This window comes from Talpa occidentalis, unplaced genomic scaffold (assembly GCF_014898055.3).
Source record: "Talpa occidentalis isolate TD23 unplaced genomic scaffold, MPIMG_talOcc4v2.1 talOcc4.11, whole genome shotgun sequence".
Lineage (NCBI taxonomy): Eukaryota > Metazoa > Chordata > Mammalia > Eulipotyphla > Talpidae > Talpa > Talpa occidentalis.
Genome location: NW_023601104.1, coordinates 41446069 through 41473736, shown reverse-complemented (window position 1 = coordinate 41473736; position 27668 = coordinate 41446069). Strand labels below are relative to the sequence as shown.

General features: G+C 48.1%; 2 protein-coding genes and 1 non-coding gene across 13 annotated transcripts; 1 reads left to right on the top strand and 2 right to left on the bottom strand.

Annotated features, from left to right (window-relative positions):
• Positions 1-403: 403 nt before the first annotated feature.
• LOC119238925 (bcl-2-like protein 2) lies at positions 404-27651 on the bottom strand. Of its 11 annotated transcripts, none has more exons than XM_054689262.1 (9): positions 27560-27597; positions 26255-26673; positions 25238-25419; positions 24565-24714; positions 16354-16626; positions 15959-16043; positions 15268-15355; positions 14384-14823; positions 6173-13772 (listed from the first exon to the last, which is right to left on the bottom strand). In XM_054689262.1, the coding sequence occupies exons 8-9, from the start codon at positions 14813-14815 to the stop codon at positions 13623-13625; spliced, it is 582 nt and encodes a 193-aa protein (XP_054545237.1). In that variant the 5' UTR covers positions 14816-14823; positions 15268-15355; positions 15959-16043; positions 16354-16626; positions 24565-24714; positions 25238-25419; positions 26255-26673; positions 27560-27597; the 3' UTR covers positions 6173-13622. The 11 variants fall into 11 exon arrangements, with proteins under 11 accessions (XP_037358975.1, XP_054545252.1, XP_054545247.1 ...); XM_054689266.1 differs by having other exon boundaries at positions 25242-25419; XM_054689259.1 differs by lacking the exon at positions 25238-25419 and having other exon boundaries at positions 27585-27651.
• On the bottom strand, positions 9443-9548 carry LOC119239587 (U6 spliceosomal RNA). Its single transcript, XR_005123873.1, has one exon. It is a non-coding gene; the product is annotated as a U6 spliceosomal RNA (small nuclear RNA).
• PPP1R3E (protein phosphatase 1 regulatory subunit 3E) lies at positions 21894-27644 on the top strand. Its single transcript, XM_037501933.2, has 2 exons — positions 21894-22310; positions 22580-27644. The coding sequence occupies exons 1-2, from the start codon at positions 21894-21896 to the stop codon at positions 23000-23002; spliced, it is 840 nt and encodes a 279-aa protein (XP_037357830.1). The 3' UTR covers positions 23003-27644.
• Positions 27652-27668: the final 17 nt, after the last annotated feature.

Sequence of the window (27668 nt, the reverse complement as noted above, 5' to 3'; positions counted from 1 at the left end):
GAGCAGGCAGGAGGGGACTGTGAAAGTTAGGGAGAAGATGGAGGGAAGGTAACAAGCAGAACAGTTTGGTGTCCTTCCAGAGCCCTGGGTAAAAAAAACCCGACCACCCATGCCCACCTACCCTTGAGCAGCCCCCAAGGGGGTGAAGTGGGACAGGGAGACATGGGGAGCAGCTTGCGCAGTTGAGACGTGTCCATGGCGAATCCCCAGAGTGAATGAGCAGCCCCCTGCCCCACTCCCTGGGCCTTCCCCTACTCCCCAAAGCAGGTCCCTCCTCAGCAGTTAGTTATGGGATTCTCCCCCCTTCCACAGTATATCTTTTTTTTTTTTAAATATATTTTTTTTCCATCAAGGTCATCTTCTGGTTTTCTTTTTTTTTTTTTTTTAATTCTTTTTTTTTTTCCTTCTTTCCTCTTTTTTTCCTCTCTCTCCTCCTAATACACACTTTTTTTAGTAAGGGGAATACCATGATGTCGCTCTAGCCCGGCCCCTGGAAGAAAGAAGGAGAGTTAGGTGTTAACATGATCACTAGATAGTCCAGTGCAAGTCCCTCCCCGCGGGCCCTTGCCCCAGTTACTGCGAAGGGAAGGGGGGTGGGGGGTGGGGGGAAGAAATTTCCAAGTGTTCTAAAACTGACCCCACAATCCCAGAAATAATGATACACCTGGCAAATGGTAGGGGGGGGGGGGAATAATGAACAAAGTTTCACCAAACAGTAGCAATAAAGAAATGCATCTAAGATTGGGGGGATTGGAGGGGGAGGAGGACAAGAAAAAAGGACTCAAGTTTTATCCAGTTTTCAGTTCTTCACAGCTCTTCAAAGACCCCAGTCCTCACCCCTCAGCACCAGACCCTCCCCACCGCCCCAATTCCTGGGAGCAGATAGGCAGATCTTATGAAAAAGTCAAAGGATATACCTAACCTGTCTATTTCAACATAAAAAGACAGAAGTCAAGCAACAACATGGGCATCCGATTTGGCCCAGTGAGAAAGTTAACTTTTGCAAAAGAAGGGCTCAGTTAGAAGTATCTCAATATCCTCCCACAGGCTGCTGAAGAGGATCAACCAGCCTCTGCTATTCTTCCAAGGGAGGTTCAAACTTCTACGACTGCTTAACTCTGGGAAAAGTAGCAAATGTCCAAGCAGTGCTCTCACTGCTGAGGCCCTGTTCTTCATGACCTTCTATGTAAAGGCCTTCAATGCTACCAACTCTCAAAGAGGGGAAAAAAAATGCTGGTGGAAGAAGCATCTCTCAGAGCAAAGTGGAGAGATTCAGTCTTTATCACCAATTCCTGCTTCAGAAAAAGATGAGACTGGCCTCCTGGCCTGGCCTGCAACTACCTTCCTCACCCTGCACAGGCAGGAGACCAAGTCCCTGATAACCAAGGGCAGGGGTAGGGAAGGGAAGTTTCTCAGATCAGGAGAGAAGGAAGCATACAGGGCTCATGGGAGGCGGGGGAGAGGAGCAGCCCATCTATCCTGACCTGTAGATGCGACCCCGGGGCCTGCTGCTAAAACCACTGTAGAATCGAGAGCGGGAACTGTTGTAGTTGGTGGTCCTGGCACGGTATCTCGCTCGTGGGAAACCCCGGTCTGTTGTGCTGATGCCTGGTCTGTTGGTTCGTTTTGGGATCACCTAACAGTGAAGGATATACAACAAAAAAGCCTTAGAGAGGCTAGCCGGGAAGTTTATACAGACACACAATAGCGATGGAGCATGGAGCTTACCTTGATTTGTCGTCCTCTAAATAGGGACTCATCTAAAGCCAGGGAAGTCCTCACTGACTCTTTGTCTGAGAACTCTATATATGCAAACCTGAAAAGAGTAATTGTCTCTTTATCTATCTGAAGTTGCAAATACTAGCTCATAGGTCAAATCCAACTTGCAGGCACACTGTTTGGGTACAATGTATTCACATTTTTATCATCAGTTTCCAGCTACTCTTGGAAAACTATAAAACATGACATACAGGGTCTGGATTTTCACATAGCAGAATCAGGTGGGTCAAACAGAAGTTGCCCATCCACTTCTCATTCACAATCCCACCCATACCTAATCTTCACCTTTATTATCTATATGGCCTCAGGAGACATTTATGCCTAATCCCTGACACATGTGAACATTAATGCCCTGTCTTAAAAGATAAAGACCATTGGTTTCAATAGCAAGATAGCTTACTGTTCAATATAAAACGTAATTCACCTGTACCCCAACCCTTGTATGCATAAATAAATCTTAAAAAAAAAAAAAAAAACTCACCTATTTTTAAACTGTGACTGAAATGACCTTCCCTACTTACCCTTTGGGATGGCCACTAAATTTGTCACAGAGTATGGTAACACGGTTGACTGAACCACAGCCATGAAAGTGCGCCTCCAGCTCTTCTGCTGTTGCACCATAGTCCACCTGAGGAGGTACATTTCACAAGTACTGGGTAAACTCCCATCTCAACAGGTAGCCTGCCTACCTGAGCCATCCATATACACCAAGGCACATCAAATCTGGATCTTGAAGGAACTAATTAATGTCTTTTCTTTCCAACCCCCGAGTCTCTCTGATGTGAGTCTGGAAAGAAACCCAGAAACGCTGATCACTACTACCTTTTACCTCCACCCCCCAAATTCACTACCTATCCTGGAGATGTTTCTTTCAAGACTCCTGTTAAATAATGCCCCTCACCCCCACAGTAAAGAGTCTCCCCCAACCCCTATCAGGCCCCAAGTACATACATTGCCAACATAGATGGAACGGGCATCAGCCTCCATCTTCTCCTCAATGGACATGATCACTGGGCCAGCTTTGAAGAAAAAGAATCAGGGGGCAAAAATGCATGTTTTCTACTTGACCAATATAGGCTGCACCACCATCAGTGAAGGTAAAGATTTTGAACTGTTCTGTTCCTACTACCTAGAACAGTAACAAATGGTACATGCTCACTAAATATTTGACAAATGAAGGAATACATTCACACATTTTTACAAAGTCAAAACAGCACAGGAATCCTCCACCCTCAAATCACGTCTCTGCCGATTAACTTTGGTTGAAATGATTTGAAAAGTGAACACAATTAAGTGTGCTTAATGAAGATTAAAGGGAAAGGCTCCTGCAGCTGAGCAATTTCTTTCAGGACTCATAGCGAAAGGGTCTCCATCTGACGGAAGAACTAGTAGACTTGAAGGTCAAATGCCAGTTGGCAACCTCCACAAAGGTTGTCTACCTCCACAAAGTCTACAGAGGTAGACTAAGAACAAAGAGCAATACACTTGCAACAGGGACAAAGACAGGCACAAAACTCCCTCTGCAAAACACAGGTTCTGTCTCACAAAGGTCAGGCGAGCACACGATGGACTATGACCGTGGCACGGCAACTGCTTGCTCACTCCAGCTGCGCCAGGATCCCAACACGAAACCCCGCACAGCCCGAGCCCCCACCGCGCTTCCACCCCGAGGACCGGGCTCCGCGTGCAACCGCCAGTTACTAACCATTGCCTGGAGGTGGACTCATGTTCATCTGCTTCTCTACCTCGTTCTGGAGCTCCTTTAGCTTCTCTGCTTCTTCCTCCATCTCCCTGACTCGAGCTTTGATCGCTTCCAGCTCCTACAACGAGCGGGGAGGGGATGGAGAACAGCTCAAAGGGAACCAGCGCAGGGGCTGCGCCCTGCTCCGGGCCGCGCGCGGGGCCGGCCACACCGGCGACTGCCTCGCCCCGCGCGCGGATCACGATGCGAGAGAAGCCGGCCACCTGCGCTCCGAAGCGCTAGGCGCCCATAACGCCCGGCCCGACCCGGCCGGGCCTCCTCGGGCGGTCGCGGCTCCGGCCCCGGCCCGGCCCCGCCACGTTATTCCCCGCCCACCCCACCCCCCGCCTGGCTCCCGCTCGCCTAAGCTCGGGCCTCCCGCGACCCGCCCGGGCGGCCGCCGGCCTGCTCGCCGCCCTGCTTCCCTCACCGGGTCCTCAATGGCGCCGTCCCCCGGGTCACCCTCGATCAGTCCCTGCTCCTCCTCCTCCTCCTGGCTGCCGGGGGCTCCCGAGCCAGGCCCTGGGCCCGGCGTTCCCGGGGGGGCGCGGGGCCGGGGCGGCTCCTCTTCAGGCTCGGGCTCCGGCAGCAGCTCCCCAGGCTCCAGTTCCTCAGCCTCCAGGCCGTTCCCGTAGTCCCCTGCGCCCCCCGGGGCCCCCTCCCCGGCCTCCCCACCGGCCCCGGGCACAAGATGGCGCCGCCGCCCCGGCCCGGAGCCCCGACCGCCCGCAGCCCCCGCTGCTGCTGCCGCCGCCGCCGCCGCCGCCATCGCCGCTCAGACTGGGGCCCGCCGCCCAGCGATTGGAGAACTGCGCCTGCCACGCCGAGGATTCATTAGTTAAGCAGCCTGCCCGTCACCGCGAGCTAGCACCCCATTGGGGAACATTACTTGGCAATCAAAGAAGACCCCACCTCTAAGGCGGGGTATTGCGCCAAACTCTCAAATCCCCGCAGGGGAAATCGGCCTGTCAATCAACACACGTCCCACCTCTTCTCAATTCCTTAGGTAACAATACCGCCACGCTGTGACGACATTCCCGCTGCTCCCCCGCCTACGGGAAGGGCCGCCAAGTGTATCACGCTCCGTGATTGGCCGCCGGCTAGGCGAGCGGAAAGGACCAGTCTTCCGATCGTTTCGCCGCTGTGGCCCAATCTCAGATGCCGATTGGCTCGCGAGATTCGAAGGGCTGACACGTTTAGTGACAGGTGAACCTTGTTCCCGAACGGACTGCCGGGCTTCCAGCAAGGGAAACCCGAGGTCATATGACGAGTCATTAGGGGGCGCCATCTTGGTGCTGCTCATTGCTAACTTCTGAATTGCTGGAGACAGACCGGAACGTTGCCGGGTTTTCTGGAAACTGGCCTCCTGACCAGGATACCCGCAGTGGACGGGATGTTGCTGGGAATGGAGGGTTCTGAATGTGCTCTCCAGGAAGGAGGCTTGCTTTCCCCCCCCAGGTTAATTGGCACCACCATCAAGCAGGTCTCTTAAACCAGAAAGCAGGCAGGAGTCCTCATTTTAGAGCTAGCAGAACGAACTCCGCCCGTTCTGTCGCCCCTCGCAGGCATACTTTCGAAGCCCTCTGCTCATGCTTCGGTTTCAGCCTGTTTCTTTTGGACTATTTGCTACAGCCCCCTAATGAGTCCGTTTGCAGTGTCACCCCGTCAATCCGCACCACTACAAAACCGAGCTGGCTGCCCTTTTCAGGCCAAATAAAATCTCAAAACTCCTTACCGTGGCCTTAGAGTTCTCAGGATCAGGCTACTTCCCGAATGTTGCTTCCACTCTCCTCGTTCCAGTAGGTGGACCGGCACCCAGGTCTGTGCCTCTATACATACAGTCCCTCTTCAACTAGACCACTGCAAATTCCTGCATCACCTCTCTCACAAAGCTTTCCACTAGCCTCTCCTCCCCTCCCACTGTCAGCAGGCCTACCTGTACATTTAATCTTTTTGTGCTACATTCCCTTACTAGGTTATGAGTACTGGACGAGAGGCTGAATCCTATTTATATTTGCATATCCACTGTGGGGGCAGTATGCCTAGCACAGACTAAGTGTCCAATAAATATTTGTTGACCAAAGGATGCACTGATTGGGGATCTGGGTGCCACCCTTCATCTTCAGGGCTTTCCCGGACCCCTGGCCCTCCTTCAGATCCCCAGAAGAACTTCTCTGGGCAGATTCTCACACCACTGCACTCTGAGATACCAGTGAAACATAGCCCAGGGAGGCAGGGTTGCCATATTTCAGTAGTGATCCTACACATTTATTAAAAAGGAAGGAACGGCGGTGCTAAGTATGCAAAAGGGATATGTATAACCAAATAAAGCTACAGTTTAAGAGCCAGATTCACATGAACCCAACCAAACAGTTATTCAAACAACCCTAACAGATGCCCTGCATGGCTGGGGCAGCGGGATTTGGACAAAAGGAGTTACCTATCACCAAACCAAAAGTCAAAAACTTCTCAGTGTACCTCCCATTCTTCCCCTGACTTTTCTCATAAAGCCTTACCTCAGAATCGGGGCAACTTAGAGCAGTGTCACAGTTGTTTAAAATGTCACTGAGAATTACTTCATCAGTCAGCTTAGCTTCAAAGGTCTTGGGAGAACCAAAGTTGAGCACGGAACACCAATGCAAGCTATAAAAGATTGTGAGTTCACTGGAAGAAAAATCTTTTCTATTGATCTTTACCCAATCAAAATTTTAATGTTTTATTGGTACCTAATTTAAACTAACCAAGCTAACAAAAGGAAATGTGATTTTTTTCATAATGCCTTTGAATCCTAATTTTGTTGAGCATCTGAGTTTATAGTAGACACTACCCTAGATTCCTTATGATACCTTATTCAATTCTCACAATAACCTAAGAAATAAATATTTCCAAAACTATATCCTTTTTAGGGAGAAGGAAAGAGTGAACTAATTTGCCCAAGTTATGGAACTAATTTGAAGTGAGCAGGGGATTCAAAACCAACTTTGAAAGCTAAGAAAAAATTACTATCAGGTCTCCTTTAACATACAAAGATTACATATAAATGATGCTAAAACTGGGGGGGAAAAAACCCTAAATTCCAACAAAAAATATTTAGGCAAACTATAATTAGAGCCAATTAAAGATTATGCACCTGTTAAAAGGTTTACACATAGTTGATAATATGCAAAAATAATTATTATATCAAATTGTATGGAAAGTATGATTACAACTATGTATATGTGATTAAAAAAACTTGGGCATTTTTTGGCAGGGGAAAGGAACAAGAACTAGTATGATCTTTCCTTTAGCACTATGTATCAAAAGTTTTTTAAAAGCTGAAAATCTTGACCCAATAATTTTATTTCTTATATTTTGTTCTAAAGAAATAATTTAAAAACTGGTGCACAATTGAGAATAAAGGTGTTCTTCAAAGTGAAAATATGTGAACAACTTGAATATCCTTGTGGGCACTTTCAGGAAAATTATTGTACACACAGATGTAATTTTATAGTCATTATGCCTTCAACACATTTTTAATGACAAGGAAAAATGCTTGCAACATAATGGTAGGTAGCAAGATACAAAACTGTATATACAGTATGATCATAAAATACAAACACAGATAAAAGGTGGGAAAGAAATATGCCAAAATGTTAATGGTGATTTTCTCTGGGTAGTAGGATTATGATTGCTTTTCTTTAAAATCTTCTTTGTCCTGTGATTTTTTCCACAATATCATAGTTTTTATTTAAAATAAAAAAACACTCCAACTTCCAAACTTACTCTAATAGGTAACAATTACTTTTACAAACACATTTAAAAAGTTATTGGTAAAAAAAAAAAGTTAATGGTGACTTACTTGTAAAGTAAGATAATGCCTGATGAGATTGAAAACTGTAAATGGCAGGGGCACCATTTTATATTTACACTCCCACTGCTATCACTGTGTGCTCAATACATTCTAACTAAGGCATCTTGTAATAATCTTATTTAATGTCTTGCCTATTGTTGATGCATAGGGAACATTGAAGAGATATATTTCCCTCAGAATGAATTTTTTTAAAAACTAGTATGTAATGCTATGACATTCACCCATTATGAATGTAATTTTCCTTCAGTAATAACCTATAAATAGAGGGTCATGGAATTTTGGGAAAACTGAAGCTCAATGATATTGTGCCCTATAAGAACGAAATATCTGTTAATATAAGATTAGTCAGTGGGGTTGAGAAAAGGAAAATTAAATCAGGGCCTCTCCAGTTCTGTTCAGAAGGGGTAAGTTTCCTTATTACACAACATAAATACTTGGCTTCTTGGCAGTTTCATCCTTATCATAACTACTACTTTGAAATGTTTACAGGCTACAGTAATTCTCTATAACTTAGAGCAACATATGATAGCCACTAACTAGTCACACGTGGCTTGAAAGTAATTGAGATGTGCTGAAAGTGTCAAAAAGGCAGAACTTAGTATGAAAAAGAGACTGTAAAATACTTTAATTGTAGGTCAAAATAAGTTTTTATATACTGAGTTAAAATATCATTTAAAATTACTTGTACCTGTTTCTTTTTGCCACTTTAATGAGATGACCAGAAAATGCAAAACTGCACATGAGGTTTGCATTACATTTCTTCGTGACAGTGCTGATAATCTTGGAACCTGATCATTTACTTACCTCTATTTTGGAGCTAACCCCAATTATCTTTTAAGGCCAAGTGGCCTGGCCAACCTTAACTCCCTAGGTCCAGCCTTGAGTGGAAGTGGGTGATCATTTAAGTACGGAAGGAAGTGGACTTTATTCGGCTGCTTAATTTCCATTCTGCATGGCTAAATTTTTTTAAACTTTATACTTGAAAAAACTTGTTTTACTATACTGCTCCAGATGTTTTTATTTGAAAAAAAAAAAAAATCAGAAAATACTGACAGCAAAATGAAAAAAATAAAGTCTACCACCCAGAGACAATCACTGGTATTTTGGCATACACATCCTTCCTGAATTTTTCTATATAGGGGCGTGTGTGTGCATGCAAAATGAAACCATACTGTATATTATTTTCTAATTATTTTTTTACCCAATAAGACAAAAACATCTTTTCCATATCAGTAAAAATCTTTTTTCCAATATTTTTTATGACTAACTCAAAAGTCACTTTAGAAATGAGGCCTTCCCCAACCTATTTAGTATTGAAATCTATACATACATGTTCCCAATTCCACCCTAATGAATTCTGTTTCTTCACAGCATTTGCCGCCTTCTAACATGAAGTTATGTTAATATTTTGTGAAAATGATTTACTTGTTCATTTGTTTCCCTTACTAAATGGAAATAAGATCGGGAACTAATTTTGTGTCTATTTCACTATCTCATTGCTTCTCTATCCCATTTAGCACACAGAAGAGGTTTGAATGTTTGCTACATGAATGAATGAATGAAGAACTACATAGAACTTCATTGTGTTATGTTTTCTGGTTGATTTTTAAAATACTGTTAATTTATTTACATGTCTGCATCCATTTATATAGATATCTAGATATATAGACATCTCCTGCATCCACATTTAAGGCAACTTGTAAAGTTTTCAAAGACTCTTCATCTTAATCCTAAGTAAAAATATTGCTTTTGCTAGAAATTGCAATTAAATGTTGACCAACTTTTATCAACAGTGCCATTTGAAGTTATAACATTCATGGAGAATTGTTTGAGGGCAAACTATCTGCTTAGTCTGTCCGCTTAGTGTCAAATTTAGGCCTGTGTCAAACTATAGCATCATAGAGCATATTCGGAGGAAACTGATGAGTCAGATAGAACAAGCTTAGGACCTACCGAATCCCCACTTAGTGTTTCTATAAGAAACAATGGTGCAGAACTCAGCATCATATTTGCTGTTATTCAGTGTCTTCTTAGCACAAAACTTTGCCCATCTTGAGAAATAACTTTTTTTAAAAAATATGGAACGCTTCACAAATTTGTATGTCACCCTTGCACAGGGCCATGCTACTCTTCTCTGTATTGTTCCAATTTTAGTATATGTGCTGCCGAAGCAAGCACGAGAAATGATAGACTTTTTAACATCTCCTAAGAGCAATGTAATTCTCACTGTTTTCCAGTTTGTTTTAGCTGCCAAGAGTCTATAAATTCATAACCTAGCTTTAGCATTTGAGAATACTGCTTATAGAATGCATTTCTGTGTATTAATTTTCCTTTTGCTGTTATCTTATTGTAACATGTCAATTTGTCCTTCATCCCCGCTTTAAAAATCAACCTCCTATTGTTTTGTGTGTATTATAGTAAGATGTAAATGTTTTCTGGAGCTTGGCAAAAATAAACCAAACAATCATTAAATCAATCACAATGCAGCAGAGACAAATGCATTAGCTACATCATAGCCTGATACTAACTTTTGAGAGCATCTAATTCTCTTTTCCTTAATGTCATGTTCACCAAACCACTCTTTGGATTTTAATATGGTTTGCCCTATAGATTTTTCTATATAGAGAGAATGGAATGCAAGACTGGATTCCTCTAGGCAGTATGTTTTTCACTATAATTTAACATATAAACCCAAGTACCTTTTTATTGCATTGGATTATAGAAATATTAGAAATTCTTGCTAGTAATTTAAAATTAGAATCACTATTCCTGTCAGACAGGATTTTGATGAGGTCCTAAACTAGAAGTACAGGAGGGACAGAATAATTCCTATAGATTCCATCCAATTTATCAGTTTGCATTAAAATGGCTGAAACTAAATGTCTCGGGGGACCAGAAAAGGAAGCAGGGGCTTCATTTTTGCCAGACTTATTTTAAGTCCAAAGTAGGCAGCAGGGTATTAGGGAGTTTCTCACACATTTCCAATTAGAGGCTGAACCACAGTTGGGGACTTAATTACCACCACACAGATTTTTGGTAGGTTGTCTTTGTTTTGGTTGTTGTTTTTGGCCATCCCAAAATAGCATATATACACACACACACCCTCTTAAGGCTTGGGTTGGCATAGATGGAGTTCTTGGATTTGGACATTTAGTCCCCATTTAGGGTGGGGAGACAGGGAGCAATTCTGATTTTTTTCCCCCTAAATTCTCAACACTTTCACAAATCCCTGTCACCCTAGTTCTTGCCCTTAACACGGTCAAGAAGAGATTGGCTCAAGAAATGTCCTGGACCCCAGACTATACAGTGTAGAAGTCACAAACCCTGCTCAGTCCTTCTCATTAAACTTCTGGGCTTTATTTTATTTTATTAATACGACCATTACATATTACACAAAAATAAAAGTCAAATGAACTTGGTATTTATAAATTATTAAATAAAAATACAGGAATATATATTTATATTTATAGAGCTTTTTCTTTTCTTCTAAACTAACCAAATCTGTTCTCCCGCCATTTTATGATTTAAAAAAGTAAAATAGTGTATGCCCTAGAATAAATGGGAAGTGGAATTAATAATTGCAGGACCTAGTTGCCCTACTTCTGCTCCTTCCTTGGCCTAAGCAAAGTCCTATTTGTCCCTTGGGGCTCTGGAGAGCAACAAACACCCTCTCCACCTATTTAATCTCTGAAAAATGGCAATTAGATTATTTCCCTTATTTTTTAAAAAATGGATTTAAAAATTGGGAGCCATACTCAGCCTTCCTGGCCAAGGGTTATTCCCAAGGAACTATATGGCTCTAGAAGAGAGTCTCTAGTTTTCCCTGACAGAAGAGTCTCTGGGGTTTCTATCGCCCCTCAAGGTAAGAAGGGCAGGACAGGTCAGAACTGCCCACTGTGGTCCCATCCAAGCTACGCTTCTGGGAATCCAGACTAAGCCCTTTACCCTTTCAGAAAATAGTCTCTCCTTCCACCCAGGTGTGCAGGCCTCCGAGCAGGGCATTTTAGTGACCTGCCCACGGTCCCTGCTGTCCCTGTTCACAAACGACCCCCAGGAGAGCTAACGGGCATAGGCATCCTGTGGTAGAGGGCAGGTGGAGAGTCTGTCCCAAACCTAGGGGCTCACGGGCTCCAATTTGGAGCTGATGGTCTAGTCAGTGGTTTTCCAACTTTTTTCAGCAGCAAACCCCTTAATGCAAATAAAATCTTACCCTGAACCCCGACATGTAAGACAGCTACAAGGGGAACTGTTCTGTTTGAGGGCAAGCAAGTAGCCTGGCCCGCAGCGCCCCTCCCTCCCTCTTCCACAAGGACTCCTGAGGCAAGCCCTGGGAAACTTCAGGGTTCTGCCAAGCAGTTAGAAAACCACTGGCCTAGTTCGTCCTGAGCAAGTCAGAGACCCCCCCCACCCCAACTGCTTGCCACAGCCCAGCTCTGAGTTTCTGGTATCAGCATACTCATGACAGACCACGTGGCGCATGCAGTCTACTACCTCCCCTATAAATACCATTAAAAAGTGCAGCCCTCTCTCTCAAAAGCAAAAGTCTGGGCTGAACACCTGAGGCCAATTTTGGTCCCACAATCTAGTGAGTACAACTATGTTGCCACATTCTGGGACCAAGTTAAAATCTCTAAGAAGAGTCAACCATGGTCTAGCTAAGCTGATCAGTGCTCGGGATCAAGGGCAGGGTTCTAGAGCACTGTGTCTGAAGTCAGCATTGGAGAGCAGCAATTTTAGCACCTTGGAAAGTGCAGCAGTGAGGTCTGGCTCAGGGCATGCATCTGGAGTGAAATCATTTCTTTCTCAAAAGAAAAGGCTAAAATCTGAATCTGTTCTAGAGGACTGTGAGCTCTGAAGTTAACATCCTCAGACTCTGAGGTACAGACAAGTAACGCCCATGCACACAGCGTGGCTTCAGAGAAAATATAAATGCTTCTATAGGGCATGGAAGGTGCTCTAGAACCCATCCACCTGGCCCTTGATAAAGCAGCACCAAAGCCCACAGCACAGAATAGGCCAGTCACAGAGCACATGTCACCCTCACACGCATGGGTTCAGAGCTGGAATGTTCCTCTCAAAGCTTCAACAGTCTCACTGAGGCACAGTGCAGGACCCAGACTATTCTAGATCAGCATTCAAGTCCACACACTCCAAAGGAAAATTAGAGCCCCAATTTAGAGTTTACGTTTGGGTACAGAAGGTCCCAGAGATAGGGAACACTTTAGGCACCAGTGTGCCCCAGTGGGAGAGGAGGGCGGCAGGCAGGTCCAGCTCCCAAAGCCTCTACCCACCACAGGCTCCGCAGCCCTGCCTTTCAGTCAGAGCCCAGGAGGCAGCAGCAAGTGCGTGATGCACAGGGAAGGGGGAGGATGAAGGGAACAAGGCCAGCTACAGAACTGCTTTCTCTCCAAAGCCCTGCTAACAACTTCTTGCAAAAAAGGGCCCAGAACCCTCTGTCCAGATACAGTGTTTCTCACTTAGCCTTGAAGCATGGGGGGGGGGGAATAAAGGAGGGGGGAGGAGAGGGGAAGGTGGGGGAGAGGATGAGGGAGTGGAGAGAAGGGGAGGGAGGAGAGGGAGGGGGAGGAAGGGAGAAGGAGGAGGGAGGGAGGGAGAGGGGGGGAGTACAGGAAGGGGGAAATGGGAAGGGGGAAGGGAGGGTGGGGAGGGGAGGAACGGGGAAGAGGAGGGGCAGAGAACTGCCCCTTGTTCTTGCCACTGCAAGAGGGAATGTTTACTCCTCGAAGAATCCTACTGCCACCAGGTTAGACAAGCAGCCCAGCATGCACAGGAGCACGCGTGCACATGCACACACGTGTCCAAGCAGCCCACTCTCACAGCCACTCTTCCTAGGACCTGAGAACCCTGAGCTGTCATTCCTAGGGGATGTGCCTTCTGTGTTTCCCCCCAATCCCACTCATCCAATGGAGACATGAACCTTTTGCTCCACCTCCTCAGAGCTGCAAATCAAGGTGCCTTATACCTATAGGCATGACCCTCCCACCTCCCCCCAACCCTGGAATGACTATCTCCTGCCCCTCCCAACTTTCCAAATACATTCCCCAATGTCTCCAGCTAGTGCTTCCAACTGCCTGCCTGGCACACCCAGTTCCCTCATATACTTCCCTTTCCCTACCCATCCCGTTCCATGCCCATCCATTCACCCCAATTCTTCCAAGGGCATTTCTCTGTTCTGTTTCTGTTCTCATGTCCACCAGCCACAACCTAGGCCCCACCTGGCTCTAGACTTTCTCACTTGCTAGCAAAAAAGGCCCCTACAGTTACCAGGGCCCCCAGTGCCACGGCCCCTGTCAGCACTGTCCTTACTGAGGCCCAGTTCCCCTCCCGCAGACGCCGAGCCTCCTCCAGGGCCCCGTCCCCGTATAGAGCTGTGAACTCCGCCTGTGGGAGAGAAGGGAAGTAGGAGAGAAAGAAGGAGAAAGGGATATCAGGAGGGGAAAGAGTGGAGAAAAGAGGAGAGGAAGAGTTCCAGTTCCATCCACTGCAAGCACTACCCACACACCCAGCTCTTCTCCGGCCAAAGCTCTAGTGGCGGTAAGCCCCTCGGATCCCCTGTGAGCTCCTGGCTCACTTGCCTTCTCTTCAAGCAAACCCCATCTTTTCCTTGGCCAAAAATTCTGCTCAGAACTGGCATCCTTCACCAAGGCCTGATCCCACCCCTCCCTGACCTTCACCCCCCTCCCCTATGCCACATACTGAGGTGTAAAATGTTCCTGGTGGCTTAATGAATTTCCCTGCAGGTACTCCCCAGGTACTGTGTATTCTCTCCTCTTGCTTTGGACCATGAGCCCATCCAATGATGACTACCTGGCAGCCCTGGAGGGCAGAGTCCAGTATGATTTCCATAGTAATTCCACCCAAATAGGGGGACTCAGCCCCCATACCTCAATCCCAGCATAGCTGCCCCCAGCCTCTCGCCAGAGCCCCAATCTCCCCACTGTAGACCAGCTTTGCAGAGGGATGTGCAGAGCAGCAACTGAGAAGCTTCTTACCCAGCCCCCACTGCTGTGGATCCAGTCGGCCAGCCGCGTCTCCAGGTAGGCCACCATCCACTCCTGCACTTGTCCCACAAGTGGCTCCATCTCCTTGTTGACACTCTCAGCACACAGCGCAGCTCCAAAGACAAAGAAGGCCACAAGGCGGCCCCAGTTAGGGCCCCCTTGAAAGAGTTCATCAGAGACTTGGGTGAAGCGTTGCTGGGCTGAGCCAGGGGTCACATGCAGCTGAGCGGCCAGATCAGAGAAGGTGCGCCGAAAGCGGGTCTCGAATTCATCTCCAGCTGCCCGCATAGCTTGGTGCAGCGGGTCAGCTGCTGGGCCCTCCCCGGGGCCAGCTCCACAAACATAACCCTTCTGCCTCAGCTTATAGCCTACAAAGTCTGCCACTAGAGCCCGTGTGTCTGGGGCTGAGGCTGGGGTCGCCATCCGGGCGGCTGTAAAAGTCAAGGGTGAAAGACTGGCATAAATACATGGTCAGAGACCTAGAAGGGGCATTTTTCAGGTTTGGCCAACACAGTGAGACAGGAAGGCAGGTGGGAGTTAATGCTCAGAGACCCCTGGGCAGGGGAAACAAGAACAAGGGAATGAAGTCATGGTGAGGGGCCAGGGCATGAGGGACTGGCCAGTAAGTTTGTAATATGAAAAACATTTTAAAAACACTAGAATCTTTCCATAAGCCAACACTGGCTATGTGATGCCCCTACCAACCCCCTTTCCACAGTACACACTTTTGGCTAGAGGAAGGGGCTTAGGACCTTCCCCAGGGTAAGATATGAAGATGTTGACAAAGGCACAAGATGCGGGAGGAGACAGGGTCTGAAGGGAAAGGTGGGAGAGCCAAAGGGTTACCCAGGACAGAGAAGCAAGAGGACACTCACCCAGCCTGGATGGCAGCTCTTAGGACCCAGCGCCGGTGGCAAGGAGCCCCCAGCTGAGGCCTTTCATCCTCCTGGCCAGCGTGGAGCCCTGGGAAGGGGAAGAGGAAATCAGAGCCAGGCTGAGATGGCCAGGGATCAGGGTCTGCCCTGAGAAGGGCTGGGGTTGCAGCTCTGGGGCCCGGGCCCCTGCCCCCAACGCTCTACCAGCTGTGTGGCCGAATCCATGTTTAATGACTGTCCTCCCGGGAAACCCAGGGCCAAGGGCTTCCTGCCGACACCATCTCTACTCCCGGCTCCCCCAGTGCAACCCAAAGGCCCAGCTCCTCCCTCACCCCCACCCTAAGCCTGTTTCCAACCCCGCCTGCCTGCCAGGTTAGGGATCTCACGGGTCAGGCCGCTGCTGGGATCCGGGCCGTTTCCTGGTGCAGGAGCTGGGAGGGAGGGAGAGAGGGAGGAAGGGAGGGAAGGAAGGAGGGAGGAGAAAGGGGGGGCGGGAGGGAGGGCCCGGCGCCGGGTGATGATGGGGCCCAGAGATGCGTCCAGAGAGAGGGGCGGGGCTGGGACGCAGGCTTGGGAAGGGCCACAAGTCGGGAAGACAGAGGGCCGCTGGAGACCAGGAAGAGCAGGGGGAAGGCTCTGAGGGTCAGGCCGGGTCCTGAGCCTCCAGGCTGCTCAGAGAAACTGGCCGCACCTCAGAAAAATCTCAGAGCAAATTCAGCATTTCCAGAAGGTCTCTAATCCACATTCTTGAACTTTTCCAGTCCTGAAGGGAGCACCTGGAAAAGAGAAGCAGTTCCCAGCCGGGTGCCTAGCTCTTGGGGCCTGGCACACACGACATGGACACCAAAATTTCACATCCTCTCCTCAGTACCCATGGCCCAGTGGTGTCTTTGGGGATTGGGGCTTTAGGCAGGTAACTGGTGAGCAAACTCAGGGGAGATATATCACAGTACATGGGTCCTCACACACGCGCTCACAAATGCAAAACATGACTCAAGCTAAGGGTGCAACAACTGGTTTTATTTACAAAGAGGAGACTGGGATAAAGAAAGAGTTCATAAGGCCACAAATATCCAGCTATCCTACCTCAGATAGTGTCCACAGTGTCCAACCAAAAGCTGCTCGCACAAGATAGTGTTGTCCCTCCAATGAGAGCCTAGAACTGGTGCCACAACGGTAGGTAGTGAAGGATCCAGCTAACCTGTGGCAGCCAGGGTAGTCACGGGTAGCACTGCTAAGGCAGCAGCGTTGCAGCAATCCGAAGGCCAGTTCAGACAGCTCTTAGAGGTGACTAGAGGACCATGGCACCAGTATTATTCACAGCTCTGTAGAGATCCAGTGCATAGGCCAGCAGCACTCCTGTTGGATAAAGCTGAAGCTAAGATCCTTGCAAAGACCTTCCTGAAGCCTCTCCCAAGCTGAATGAAGACTCAATTTATATCATCCTTCAGGGTACCTGCCTTTTCAAACCTGATTGGTCCATTTTCAAACCCAGCTGTTTCCAAGACTTGATGGGTGCCTGCCCATGCAAGTTTGAGCTTAATTGGTGCCAATGTGAGCTTAAACCTGATCTATTTTAAAAACCGGCTCAGGATTCAGGACGAAAACACCAGCAATGCATCAAATCTGCTTCATACCATCCACGCCAGAGCTAGACAGGAAAGTTCTGCTGCTTCTGAATGGCACCAGCCAGCTTTAAACCTGACCCATGCATCTTCAAAACCGCCAGTTTTTTTCCTTTTTTTCCCTAAACCCAAACACACCTGTGCCAGGATCAGCACTCAAACCCGCCTGCCATAGTGTAGCCTAGGCTGATACCACTCAACATGGCAGGGAGGGGGCTTTCGGAATATCAGGAGCCAGGAGGGCTGGTCTTACACAGTGAGTCACGACTTGGATCACAAGTGGTTTTGGCAGGTAAACTACTTCATCTTTCTACTTCGTGATTTTTTTTTAAAGATTTATTTATTTATGCACGCAAGAACTGGGGTGCAGGCCAGAGGTGCAAGGGGTGGGGGGAGGGTGAGAGGATTCACCAGAGACAGAGTGGGGAGCAGAACTGGTGGATCCACTGAAATACACCGCTAAGGGAAGCAGTGGGCAAGACGGGAGAGGTCTGCTGTGCCATGTGGGTTAGCTCTCTGGCCTGGGATCAAACTCATTCTGCAGTGGCTGGCAATAGCTTCATAGCACTGAGATTTAACTCCCGTGCCACCAGGTGGGCCCAGATTGATTTTCTTTTTAATTGCTTTTACCCAACACAGGAATTCATTCCCATCATTAAAAATTTTTAAAACTATAGAGAAAAATACTAGTCCTCAACCCTACCTCCCTCTCTGGAAGTTGCTGTTTATCCTTTCAGATTACAGTATATATACCTATTCACATGCATATCTATTATTTAGGCATGGCAATATATTTATACAGGGCAGTTCACACAGGGTATGAAGAAGCCTAACCACCGCTGGTCCACACGAGGGCACTCTCAGCCATTCTGACAGGGCCTCCCATACCAGGTACCAGCTCTTGCAGCTGGCACTTCCTCCAGCTTGGCTGGAGGGACCTCCAACCAAAGGTCAAAAAAAGCAACCAAATTCTTCTTTCCTGCTTATTCCTCTTGCTTTTTACACCTCCAGTCCCAGCCTGGATATTCCCATCTGCCACTATAGTCACAGGAGAAGCAAGGCTTTTTCTGTAACAGTAATAGTAGCAACACAGTTTGAAGTCTTTATTGTGTGTTAGTGTGAGGAAAGTAAGACTTGAAGTGTCTTATGGTTCAAAGCTACATGCTGGGCCTCCCTGGTGGCGCAGGGGTTAAAGACACAGCACTGCCAAGCATCACCAGCCACTGCAGCACCAGTCTGATCCCCGGCCAGGGAGGTGACCCACATGGCCCAGCAGACCTCTCCTGTCTTGCCCACTGCTCCTCTCAGCAGTGTGTTTCGGTTGATCCACCTGTTCTGCTCCCCACTCTGTCTCTGGTGAATCCTCTCACCTCCCAATGCCTCTGGCTTGCACCACAGCTCTTGTATGCATTAAAATAAGTCTTTAAAAAAAAAAAAGCCACATGCTGTGAAGCTGGGACTCAATCTAATTCAGTTTGACTTGAAAGTTTATTACTGTGTTGATTTTTTTTTTTAAGATTTATTTATGCATACAAGAGCTGGGGTGTAGGCCAAAGGTGCAGGGTGTGAAAGGATTTGCCGGAGACAGAGTGGGGAACAGAACAGGTGGATCGGGCCTCCCTGGTGGCGCAAGGGGTTAAGCACCGCACTGTGAAGCAATCCACAGCCTCTGCAGCACGAGTTCCATCCCCAGCAATCCCCGGCTGGCCAGGGAGAAACCCACATGGCGCAGCAGACCTCTCCTGCCTCGCCAGCTGCTCCCCTCAGCAGTATATTTCAGTTAGTCTGCCTGTTCTGCTCCCCAATCTGTCTCTGGTGAATCCTCTCACCCGCCCACCCCCACATCTCCGGCCTGTACCCCAGCTCTTGTACGCATAAATAAATAAATCTTAAAAAAAAAAAAGAAGAGGTGGATCTACTGAAATACACTTCTGGGCTTCCCCGGTGGCGCAGCGGTTGAGTGCTGGGTTGTGAAGCTGCCCGCAGCCTCTGCAGTGCCAGTTCGATCCCCGGCCACAGGGTGAGGGTCCCACATGGCGCGCATACCTCTCCTGCCGTGCCGGCTGCTCCCCTCAGCAGTGTATTTCGTCAGTCCGTCTGTTCTGCTCCCCGCTCTGACTTTGGTGAATTCTCTCACCCTCCCGCGGTTCTAACTGTACCCAGTGCTTGTATAAAAAAAAAGAAAAAAAATGAAATACACTTCTGAGGGAAGCAGCGGGCAAGATAGGAGAAGTCTGCTGCACCATGTGGGTAGATCCTTGGCCATGTGGTAGATCCCTGCACCATGTGGGTAGATCCTTGAACTCGTGCTGCAGTAGCTACAGATAGCTTCATAGGGCTGACGCTTAACCCCTTGCACCACCAGGGAGGCCCTTGTGTTGCTTCTTGAGGTCACATTTTTGCTTCAGGTAATCAGTATTGAAGAGAGCTATATGGATGGATGCTCACTTGTGGAATAAAAGATTAAATAAACTTTAATTTTTTATAAACCTAAAAATTAGAACTTTACTTAAATAAAAGTACTTGTAAGTCTCAGTGAAGGGTGATTGAATGGATCAGGCTTCTTATGCCACTAACCTCTGTGGCTATCACCTGCAGCCTTGCTCACATTAATGCAGAAGGTGCTTGGGAATGTGGGTGTGGGACATGCATGCCTGATTGTGGACACCTGGAGCATGGGTGTGGGCATGTGTGAGTGGGCACACCTGAGCCGAGGGGTTGGGGTAGAAGGGCAGCATCACAGAAGGGAGATGGCTACAGGAGGACAGCTACGAGAGGAGAGGAGTGACTAGAAAGAGGAGAGACCGCAAGAGAAAGCCAGAGAGAGACCAGAGAAAAGAAAGTGGAAAGAGTAGATTTGCTGGGTTCCCCCGCCTTCCCTGTGCCTGCTTGCCTCACTAGAATCAGGATCCAAATATATTTGCCTGCCCACTCATTTATTCATAAGCTCTGTGAGAGCAGAAACTAAATTTTATGTACTTGTATGTCCTCATGGCCTAATAGGCCCTCAGTAAATGCTGACTGAATAAATCACTCAATGCCTCGGACCACTTAGTGATCAGGCACAGTCAGACATTTGAAGACAACTGCAATGATTGTGTAAGAAACAAAGGTTGACTTTAAATAAGGGTTTAATGTCTGTCTGAGCAGCCAGGAGAACACAGTTGCTAGGCCGACACAAATTACACCTGGTCCAAAGACATATACCTCAAGGATTTCTCAGACCTACATCACAGAGTTAAGAAATGGTCCTCCAAACCATAGACAACCTTTTTTGGTAGAAGGCAACAGAACTTTTATGAAAAACCTCAGGCTGTATAGGTCTTGAACCTTGTCTACTCCTTCAGTGATACAGCTTACCAGAGCAAGGTAGTTTTAACCTACTTAACCATAACACAAATTAGAGTATCATTATTTTTACACCCTAAGGTATGAAGACAATATGTTCACTAAACAATAATAAAAATATGTATGAGATTCCATGTGTATAAAAATAAAGCTATCATTTTAAAAATGAGTCCTGGCTAATCAGCATTGCTATGGTTAATGCTGCCATTAGAATGCAAATAGGAATTAATTGAGCGATAAGACTATAGAATATGTTTCACTGTTCATTTGCAACTTAGTCCCTCATTAAACTATCCTGCTATTTTAAATTTAGAAATTCCATTTCTACTCTTAAGATTCCCCATTTCAATACACTGAAGATATTAACTATTAACATTAAATGTTTTAATCTTACAGAACCAAATGGATAGGGAGCAGCTTCTAGAGTCAGACTGCTGAGGTTCTAATCTCAGCTTCTCAATTATTATCTATGTGACCCTGGGCAAGAATCCTATGCCCTTTCCTTTCATTTTCTCAACTGTAAAATGGCCCTATTATTTCCTACTCCTATGATGGCTGTAAAATTCGTACAACTGTACCAAGCACATTGTGTCTGATATATAAAATCACCAAGGAAGTTAGAAAAAACTAAACACTATTTTTTCACTAATGTAGAAAAAGATGGAGAAAAAAGCCAGCTCTGAGTCCTCCTGGGAACTAGAACTGCCCTATTCCAGCTCCAAGAGTTATGTGGTTACTCAGTCAGTTTGAGGGCCCACGGTGTGCTGAAACTGACCATGAATCAGGCACAATCTCTGCCCACAAAGGGCTTATAGTGGTTAGCCATCAAAAATGATAATCCATCTTTTTTTTTTCTTTTGTTACAGAGGAGAAAACTGTAGTCCAGGGAAATTGTGCCTTGCACCATCAAATGGCTGTGGGACCAGAAGCTAGGTCTCCCCACAATTTTCAGTTCAGGTATCCTTCTTAAATGGTCACCTTCTCTTTTGAATGTTACACCTGTTTCTAGTTGAGACTACCTAACTTTCCTGACCTTCCTTTGGCACCACCGCCACCCATCTTCCAAATCTGTAGCCTTCCAACATGAGCCCTAAAGATAAAGTAACACAACTGGGCGTTTTGAACCTTCCCCTGCAAGAAAAGGAAAGGTTATTCTTTCCTCCACGCATTAACTCTTCCCGTGCCAGGGAGGCCAAAGTCATTAAAATAAAGGGGGGAAAAAGGGCAGAGTGGCCTCAGGACAGAAAAGGTGGAGTCCCCGCCCCCTGGAGCAGCAGCAGTAGCAGCAGCAGCAGCGGATGAGACAGATGGGGAGCCACCTGTCAGAGGGCTGTGGGCGGGGGCCAGGCCGAGAGGGCCGCGGGACCGGGAAGTGAACGCCGTTGAGCGCACGCTCAGAGCAGACAGCTTGCAGGAGACAGGAGACCTAAGCTTGCAGGAGGCCTAAGACCTGGGAACTGACGGCTAGGAGAGAAAGGTGGTCACCGAGGCGAGGCAGAGATACAGGAGGTGGAGGATTCTGGAGGTGACAGCAAGGAGAGTACGCAAAAGGGAAGGGCAGCTGAAGCGGGTCCCGTGGCTTCTGTGCGGACGCCGGCCGGACAGCAGAGAGGAAGGGAGCTGCAGGCAGGACCCGCCGGGGCGGGGGGTGCCATGTCTCGCGAGCGGCCCCCCCGCACCGACATACCCCGCAACCTGAGTTTCATCGCTGCTCTGACCGAGCGCGCTTACTACCGCAGCCAGCGGCCCAGCTTGGAGGAGGAGCCGGAGGAGGAGCCTGGCGAGGGCGGGACGCGGCTCGGGGCCCGGTCCCGCACTCACGCTCCGAGTCGGGGGCGCCGGGCCCGCTCTGCGCCGGCTGGAGGCGGAGCAGCCCGGGCGCCCCGCAGTCGCAGCCCCGATACCCGCAAGAGAGTGCGTTTCGCCGACGCGCTGGGGCTGGAGCTGGCCGCCGTGCGCCGCTTCCGCCCCGGGGAGCTGCCCCGGGTGCCTCGCCACGTGCAGGTGCAGCTGCAGAGGGACGCCCTCCGCCACTTCGCGCCGTGCCAGCCCCGCGCCCGCGGCCTCCAGGTAGGCGGCCAGGCACGCCCCCCCCCCCAGGCCCACCCTGCCGCGGCGGGCGTTTGGGAGTCGATTTATCGAGGAACACGCATCCCCATCCCCAAGCCCGGGTGGTTCCTGCTCGTCCCCTTTGGGGTTCCTAGTTGCACGTCTCTCCCAGCGGGGCCCCACCCCGACGGCCCGGACGCCGGGTCGGCCTAGTGGACCCAGCGCCGTGCCCCGCCCCCTGCCTCTCCCCTCTTTTCACCCGGGCTCCCTCCTCCTTTCGCCCCCACCAGGAGGCGCGCGCCGCCCTGGAGCCGGCCAGCGAGCCCGACTTCGCCGCCCGCTTGCAGGCGCAGCGCATCTGCTTGGAACGCGCCGAGGCGGGCCCGCTGGGCGTGGCGGGGAGCGCGCGCGTGCTGGACCTGGCCTACGAGAAGCGCGTGAGCGTGCGCTGGAGCGCCGACGGCTGGCGGAGCCAACGCGAGGCGCCCGCCGCCTACGCCGGCCCCGCCCCGCCGCCGCCGCGCGCCGACCGCTTCGCCTTCCGCTTGCCCGCGCCGCCCCTCGGGGGCGCCCTGCTCTTCGCGCTGCGCTACCGCGTGACCGGCCACGAGTTCTGGGATAACAACGGCGGCCGCGACTATGCCCTCCGCGGGCCGGAGTACCCGGGCATTAGCGGAGCCCCGGAGCCCCAGGGCTGGATTCACTTTATCTAAGACGCTGCGGCCGACGGCGGCAAACACGAAAGGCGCCCGAGGGCTGGGGGAGCCCGAAGATTCGGCGGGGAGCAGTGGGAGGAACCGAGACTGGCAGGGACTGTCCGAGAAAGCCCAGAGGGGGAGGGAGAGGAGGACGGGAGAAGGCACAGGGATGAGGGGCGTGGGCGGAGTCACAAGCCGGGGAGATTGGGGTGGAAAACACTGGTGGGAGGAGTGGAACGAGCACATGGCCTGGAAAGGAGACCGGAAAGGGCGTTGGAAAATGAGAAAAAAGCAGAATGATGGGGATGATGACATGCTCTTCCATGAGTGGGTTCCTCAGGCCTAGGCAGTGAGGTTAGGGCAGCTCTTTGAGGTTGAGGTATTTTTGTGGGAAGTTACCCGATTTGATGGCTCATCCCCTCTACCTGCCGCTGCCACTTCAAGTCCACCAGCTCTGCCTATCCTAGCTTTAAGCCGGCCATCACTACCCAGCATAGGCCCCAGGAACTTGCTCCCCAGTCCCTGGCATTATGACAGGATTCCCTTGTCTCACCTGCTGGACCCCTGGCTTCAGTGTCCATGGAGTGGCTTGGGCAGCTCTTTCCTCAAGCAGCCCTGGGGATTAAAATAAAGGCAAAGCCAGGCTTCTCCTTGTGGCCAAATGGTACTTTGTCTAAGGGGTTGCTGCACTCAGGGGATTCCAGAAAAGTGCCAGCTTTACTTTTCTGGGGTGCCTTTTAATGACATCTAAGCACTTTATGGATTGTATTTATTATTTATCAAGAGACAGTGAATCAGGATAATATTCTTATTTCTGCCTTAGAAGAATGAATCACTGACTAGCCGTATAACTTTGGGCAATTTAGTTTGCCTCTGGGTCCCAATTTCCTCTTTAGGAAGTTGGAATTGGATTAGGTGACCTCTTGTGACATTTTGTGATCTGCGAGTGGTAGCATGTAGAGTAGAAGCCATGTTTTCCAACCTACAGTTGGAATGAAACAGTTCAGAACACACAGCACCTCTCTCCCCCCAGCAACTGGTTGGGGTTGAGTTTTTGACCCTGAAGTTCCAAAGCCCAGGAAGCATCCCATAACAAGCATGCAGCCTCAAAATATTTATCCAGGGCGTCTATGAAACCACAGCTCATCGTCTGTCCCATGCTTTTTGTTCTTACCCACAGACTTCAGCCTGAGACAGCTTTGGGGAGGTGCATCTCTGTTGGGGAAAATGATGCTTGGGAGCCCCAAAGATAAACAGTGTTTGGGACTCTTGAGGATAAAGGATTATGAGTATAAGAAATGGAGAACTTCTCAAATCAAGAATCTAAGCAACCTGAAAATTAAATGGCACCAGAAGATGGCATTCTGCTCCATATCCTGAGCAAGTGAAATGGGAAAGCTGCACTCCTCCCCATTCACATTCATGCCTTACATCTTTCTTGGTTAACCTGAACATGAGTTACTCATCTGCTGGTTTTCTGATTTTCCTTTCCTCTTGACCTATTCATAAGCTCTTTGCTTCCTCTTTCCTTGTCCATCTCATTTCATCATTTTTCTTTCAGCATATAGGGCCTTTACCTCCATTTTCTCTTATTTCCATTTGTCTCCCTCTTCATCCTTGTTGATCTCTCCTATTCCTTCTCCCTTCAGAAGGGGTGGAGAACCTACTTCCTTTCCTCCAAGACCATGGTTGAGCCACCTTCCTCTCTCAGGCTCCTTGACAGTCTTCTAGAAGGGAGAAGAGGGAAAAGAAGCAGATCCTGAGGCTGCAGATGAACAAGGAGCTCCCAGGTAACCAGCTCCCCACACCCTTTTCTATCTGCTACCACTTTCTCAAAGAATAATCTTTCTTTCCACTAAGTGAGATAGAATGCATGCACCTGTGTCCGTACATGTATTCGGAATAGCGCTTAGGGCTTGTTACCGTGCCACTACTGTCCAAAGCCTTAATCCTTTGAAGAAAGGGGACTGAAAGAGGAACCCTGAGTCATTCCTCACAAATGCCCATTTAAACACCATCCTTATCTGTTGAAAACAGAATTTCATACAGCTTGTGAATCACCGTCAGGTCAGTTCCAGCAGAATGAAGAAACTGTACTGGAGGCCACCAAGCAGTGCACTTTTTGGTCATCAAGAGCCCAAGGGAGGGTAATGGAGGGAAAAATGGGTTGAGACTCATTGTGTAATAATTTCTTGCCTAATATGTATGTTACTGCTATATTAACAATAGTAATAGTTCACATTTACTTACTAACATTTGGCACCTTATAGTCCTATGAGTTGGATAATGTCATCCTTGCCCTGTTTTAGAGGTAAGGAAACAGGCTGAGAAAAGCGCAGGAATTTGTCCATGATGATACAGCAGGTTAACAGCAGAGCTAAGATGATGAATCCAGGATCTTCAAGGCCTCTACTCTGTTCTATCTTTTTCATCTAAAAACGGGATTTAAAACCTTGCCATATGTCATCTATTGTTAGGAAAAGCCCGTGGTTTCTAATTGTGCTGTGCCTTCCCATCCTCCCAGTCCCCGGAACTGGCCGGAACTGCAAAGTACTGGGGGTCCCAAACTTCCTCTGCTTCTCCCAGGAGCTTGCTGCTGTCTTCTGTGCCAGTGTCCCAGCTCTGCAGGATCAGCAAGGGACCACACGCCTGCTTGGGAACCCACTTGAACTCCAACCTTTCCATATACTGGGATTTTTTCCTGGGCCTAGCCACCCCTCCACAGCTATTGGTGTGTTGTGCGTGCCCCTTCCCATTTTTCCTACTGACTTTGAACAGGCCAGCTCTCTAAGATTTTCGCTGGCAAGGCCTGGACTAGGACAACTGCTGGATGCTCTGTGCTTGGGCCGTTCCTGGGAGACCTAGTATTGAGTGGATCAGTGTAAGCTGGTTGAGGGAATCAGTGATAATCCACTGTGCCCTGAACTCTTTCCTTGTAAGAAGTACCAGGGCTCACCTATGACCATATTCTCAGCTTTACAGAACCAGCATGAGTCTTCTGGTTCTTCCTCTGTAGAGCTATGGGGATAAACTAATAGTCTGATCTGACATGGGAAACACTGAGTTTGGTAGAGTCTTTAGAGACGTGTTAGGCATGGTGGTGGGGACTTTCCTCTTAAGGCTGATGACTGTGAACAAGAACAATTTACGGTAAAACATGTCAGGCACACACTGGGAAATGGTGTAATTAACTTGGTCAATAACTTAAGGCCCTGACGCAACAAAGGAACACTTTCATCCATACCTCAGATGTCTTCCTACACTTACCTGTCTAAGTCTTCCTCCTGTCCCTTTGTTTCTCTTTATGGATGTAGCTCATCATTTCTCTTCATAAGAAGCCCTCACACCTTAATTTCCCATTCTAACTACACATTCCCTTGTTTCTAACGCCTGTTTTTCTGTGGCACTCCTCTGGATCTTTGCACTCTGCAGGTTATAAAGTCAGAAACATGATAAGACTTGTCTTTGAGATCACTGAATCCAGGTTCCTCTAGATGAGCACACAGGTGCAGAGATGAGAAGTAACTCCCTCAGGGTCAGAAAGTTTCTTAGTGTCGATTGAGGTAGTGCTGAGTCCTTGGCTGTGGAACAGGCCTCTATACAGTGAGACCCATAATTCTTCCGGGCAAGGGATAACATCAGAAATGTTTCATTTTCTGCAGCTGGCTTCCATTCCCTTCCCCATCCTGGTATAAAGAGAAAAGGGACATGTAATTTTTCTGTGTTCCCTGCCTTCCACTTTGGGTTATATTCCTGAAGAACAGTGACCTTGATTTTAAAAAAGAAAAAGAAAAAAAGAGAGCAATTGAATAGCTAACCTTGGGAGGAAATCAAAGTTTGTTATGTGAACCCCCCAAAGACCACTAGACCATCAGGGAAACACCCCCTTCACAGTGCAGCCCTCACTGGGAACAAACCCACTAAAACTGTGCCTAACTTCAGCTTCTTCATGCAGCTGCCCTTCCTTCTTGATTAAAGATCTCATACATGTATTTGAAATAAAGTTGGAACATGAAAATAAAGTATAAAATATTGGACAGTATTGTTTGTTTGGGGTTGAGGGTGGTAAGTTATCCCAACCCCCCTTTTCTTGGTTATCTCATTTCTTAAAACTCTTTATTTCCTGTCTGCTGGAATCCTTTGGCTATGCAAAAGTTGGGTGGGAAGAAGATCTGGAGGCACTGAGCAGTCCTGGTGTGAGACATGGCAACAGAATCCCACCATTTTGGGTAGTGGTAGGGAAAGTTACCAGGACCCAGTGCTTTTGTTCCCTGGCACCCAGGACCAACTGCTGATGCACTTAAAGGTAACAGGTTGGGCAAAATCTTACTTCCACTTGTAGGGGAGCTCTTCCATTGGGGAGGGCCATTTAAGTTACAGTCTACTCCTTAAGCACTGAAGATGAGTAAAGGTCTTAGCCCTATCAAAGGCAACCCAAAAAATAAAGGACAAAAAGTATGACAGGAAAAGCAAGGAGCCCTGGTCTAATCCATATGGAGTGATTAAAATAGATATTAAAGGGAGACATTGTCAAAAAAGAACAAGAGCTAACAATATTGACTCTCATATCACCTGAATGATGAAAGAATCCAATTACCCTCAAAGTGATAAGAGACATTTCTAGTAGGAAAGTCCTAGCCCAAGAATAATCAGGTGCCTCCTCATTACATCATAATGGTCA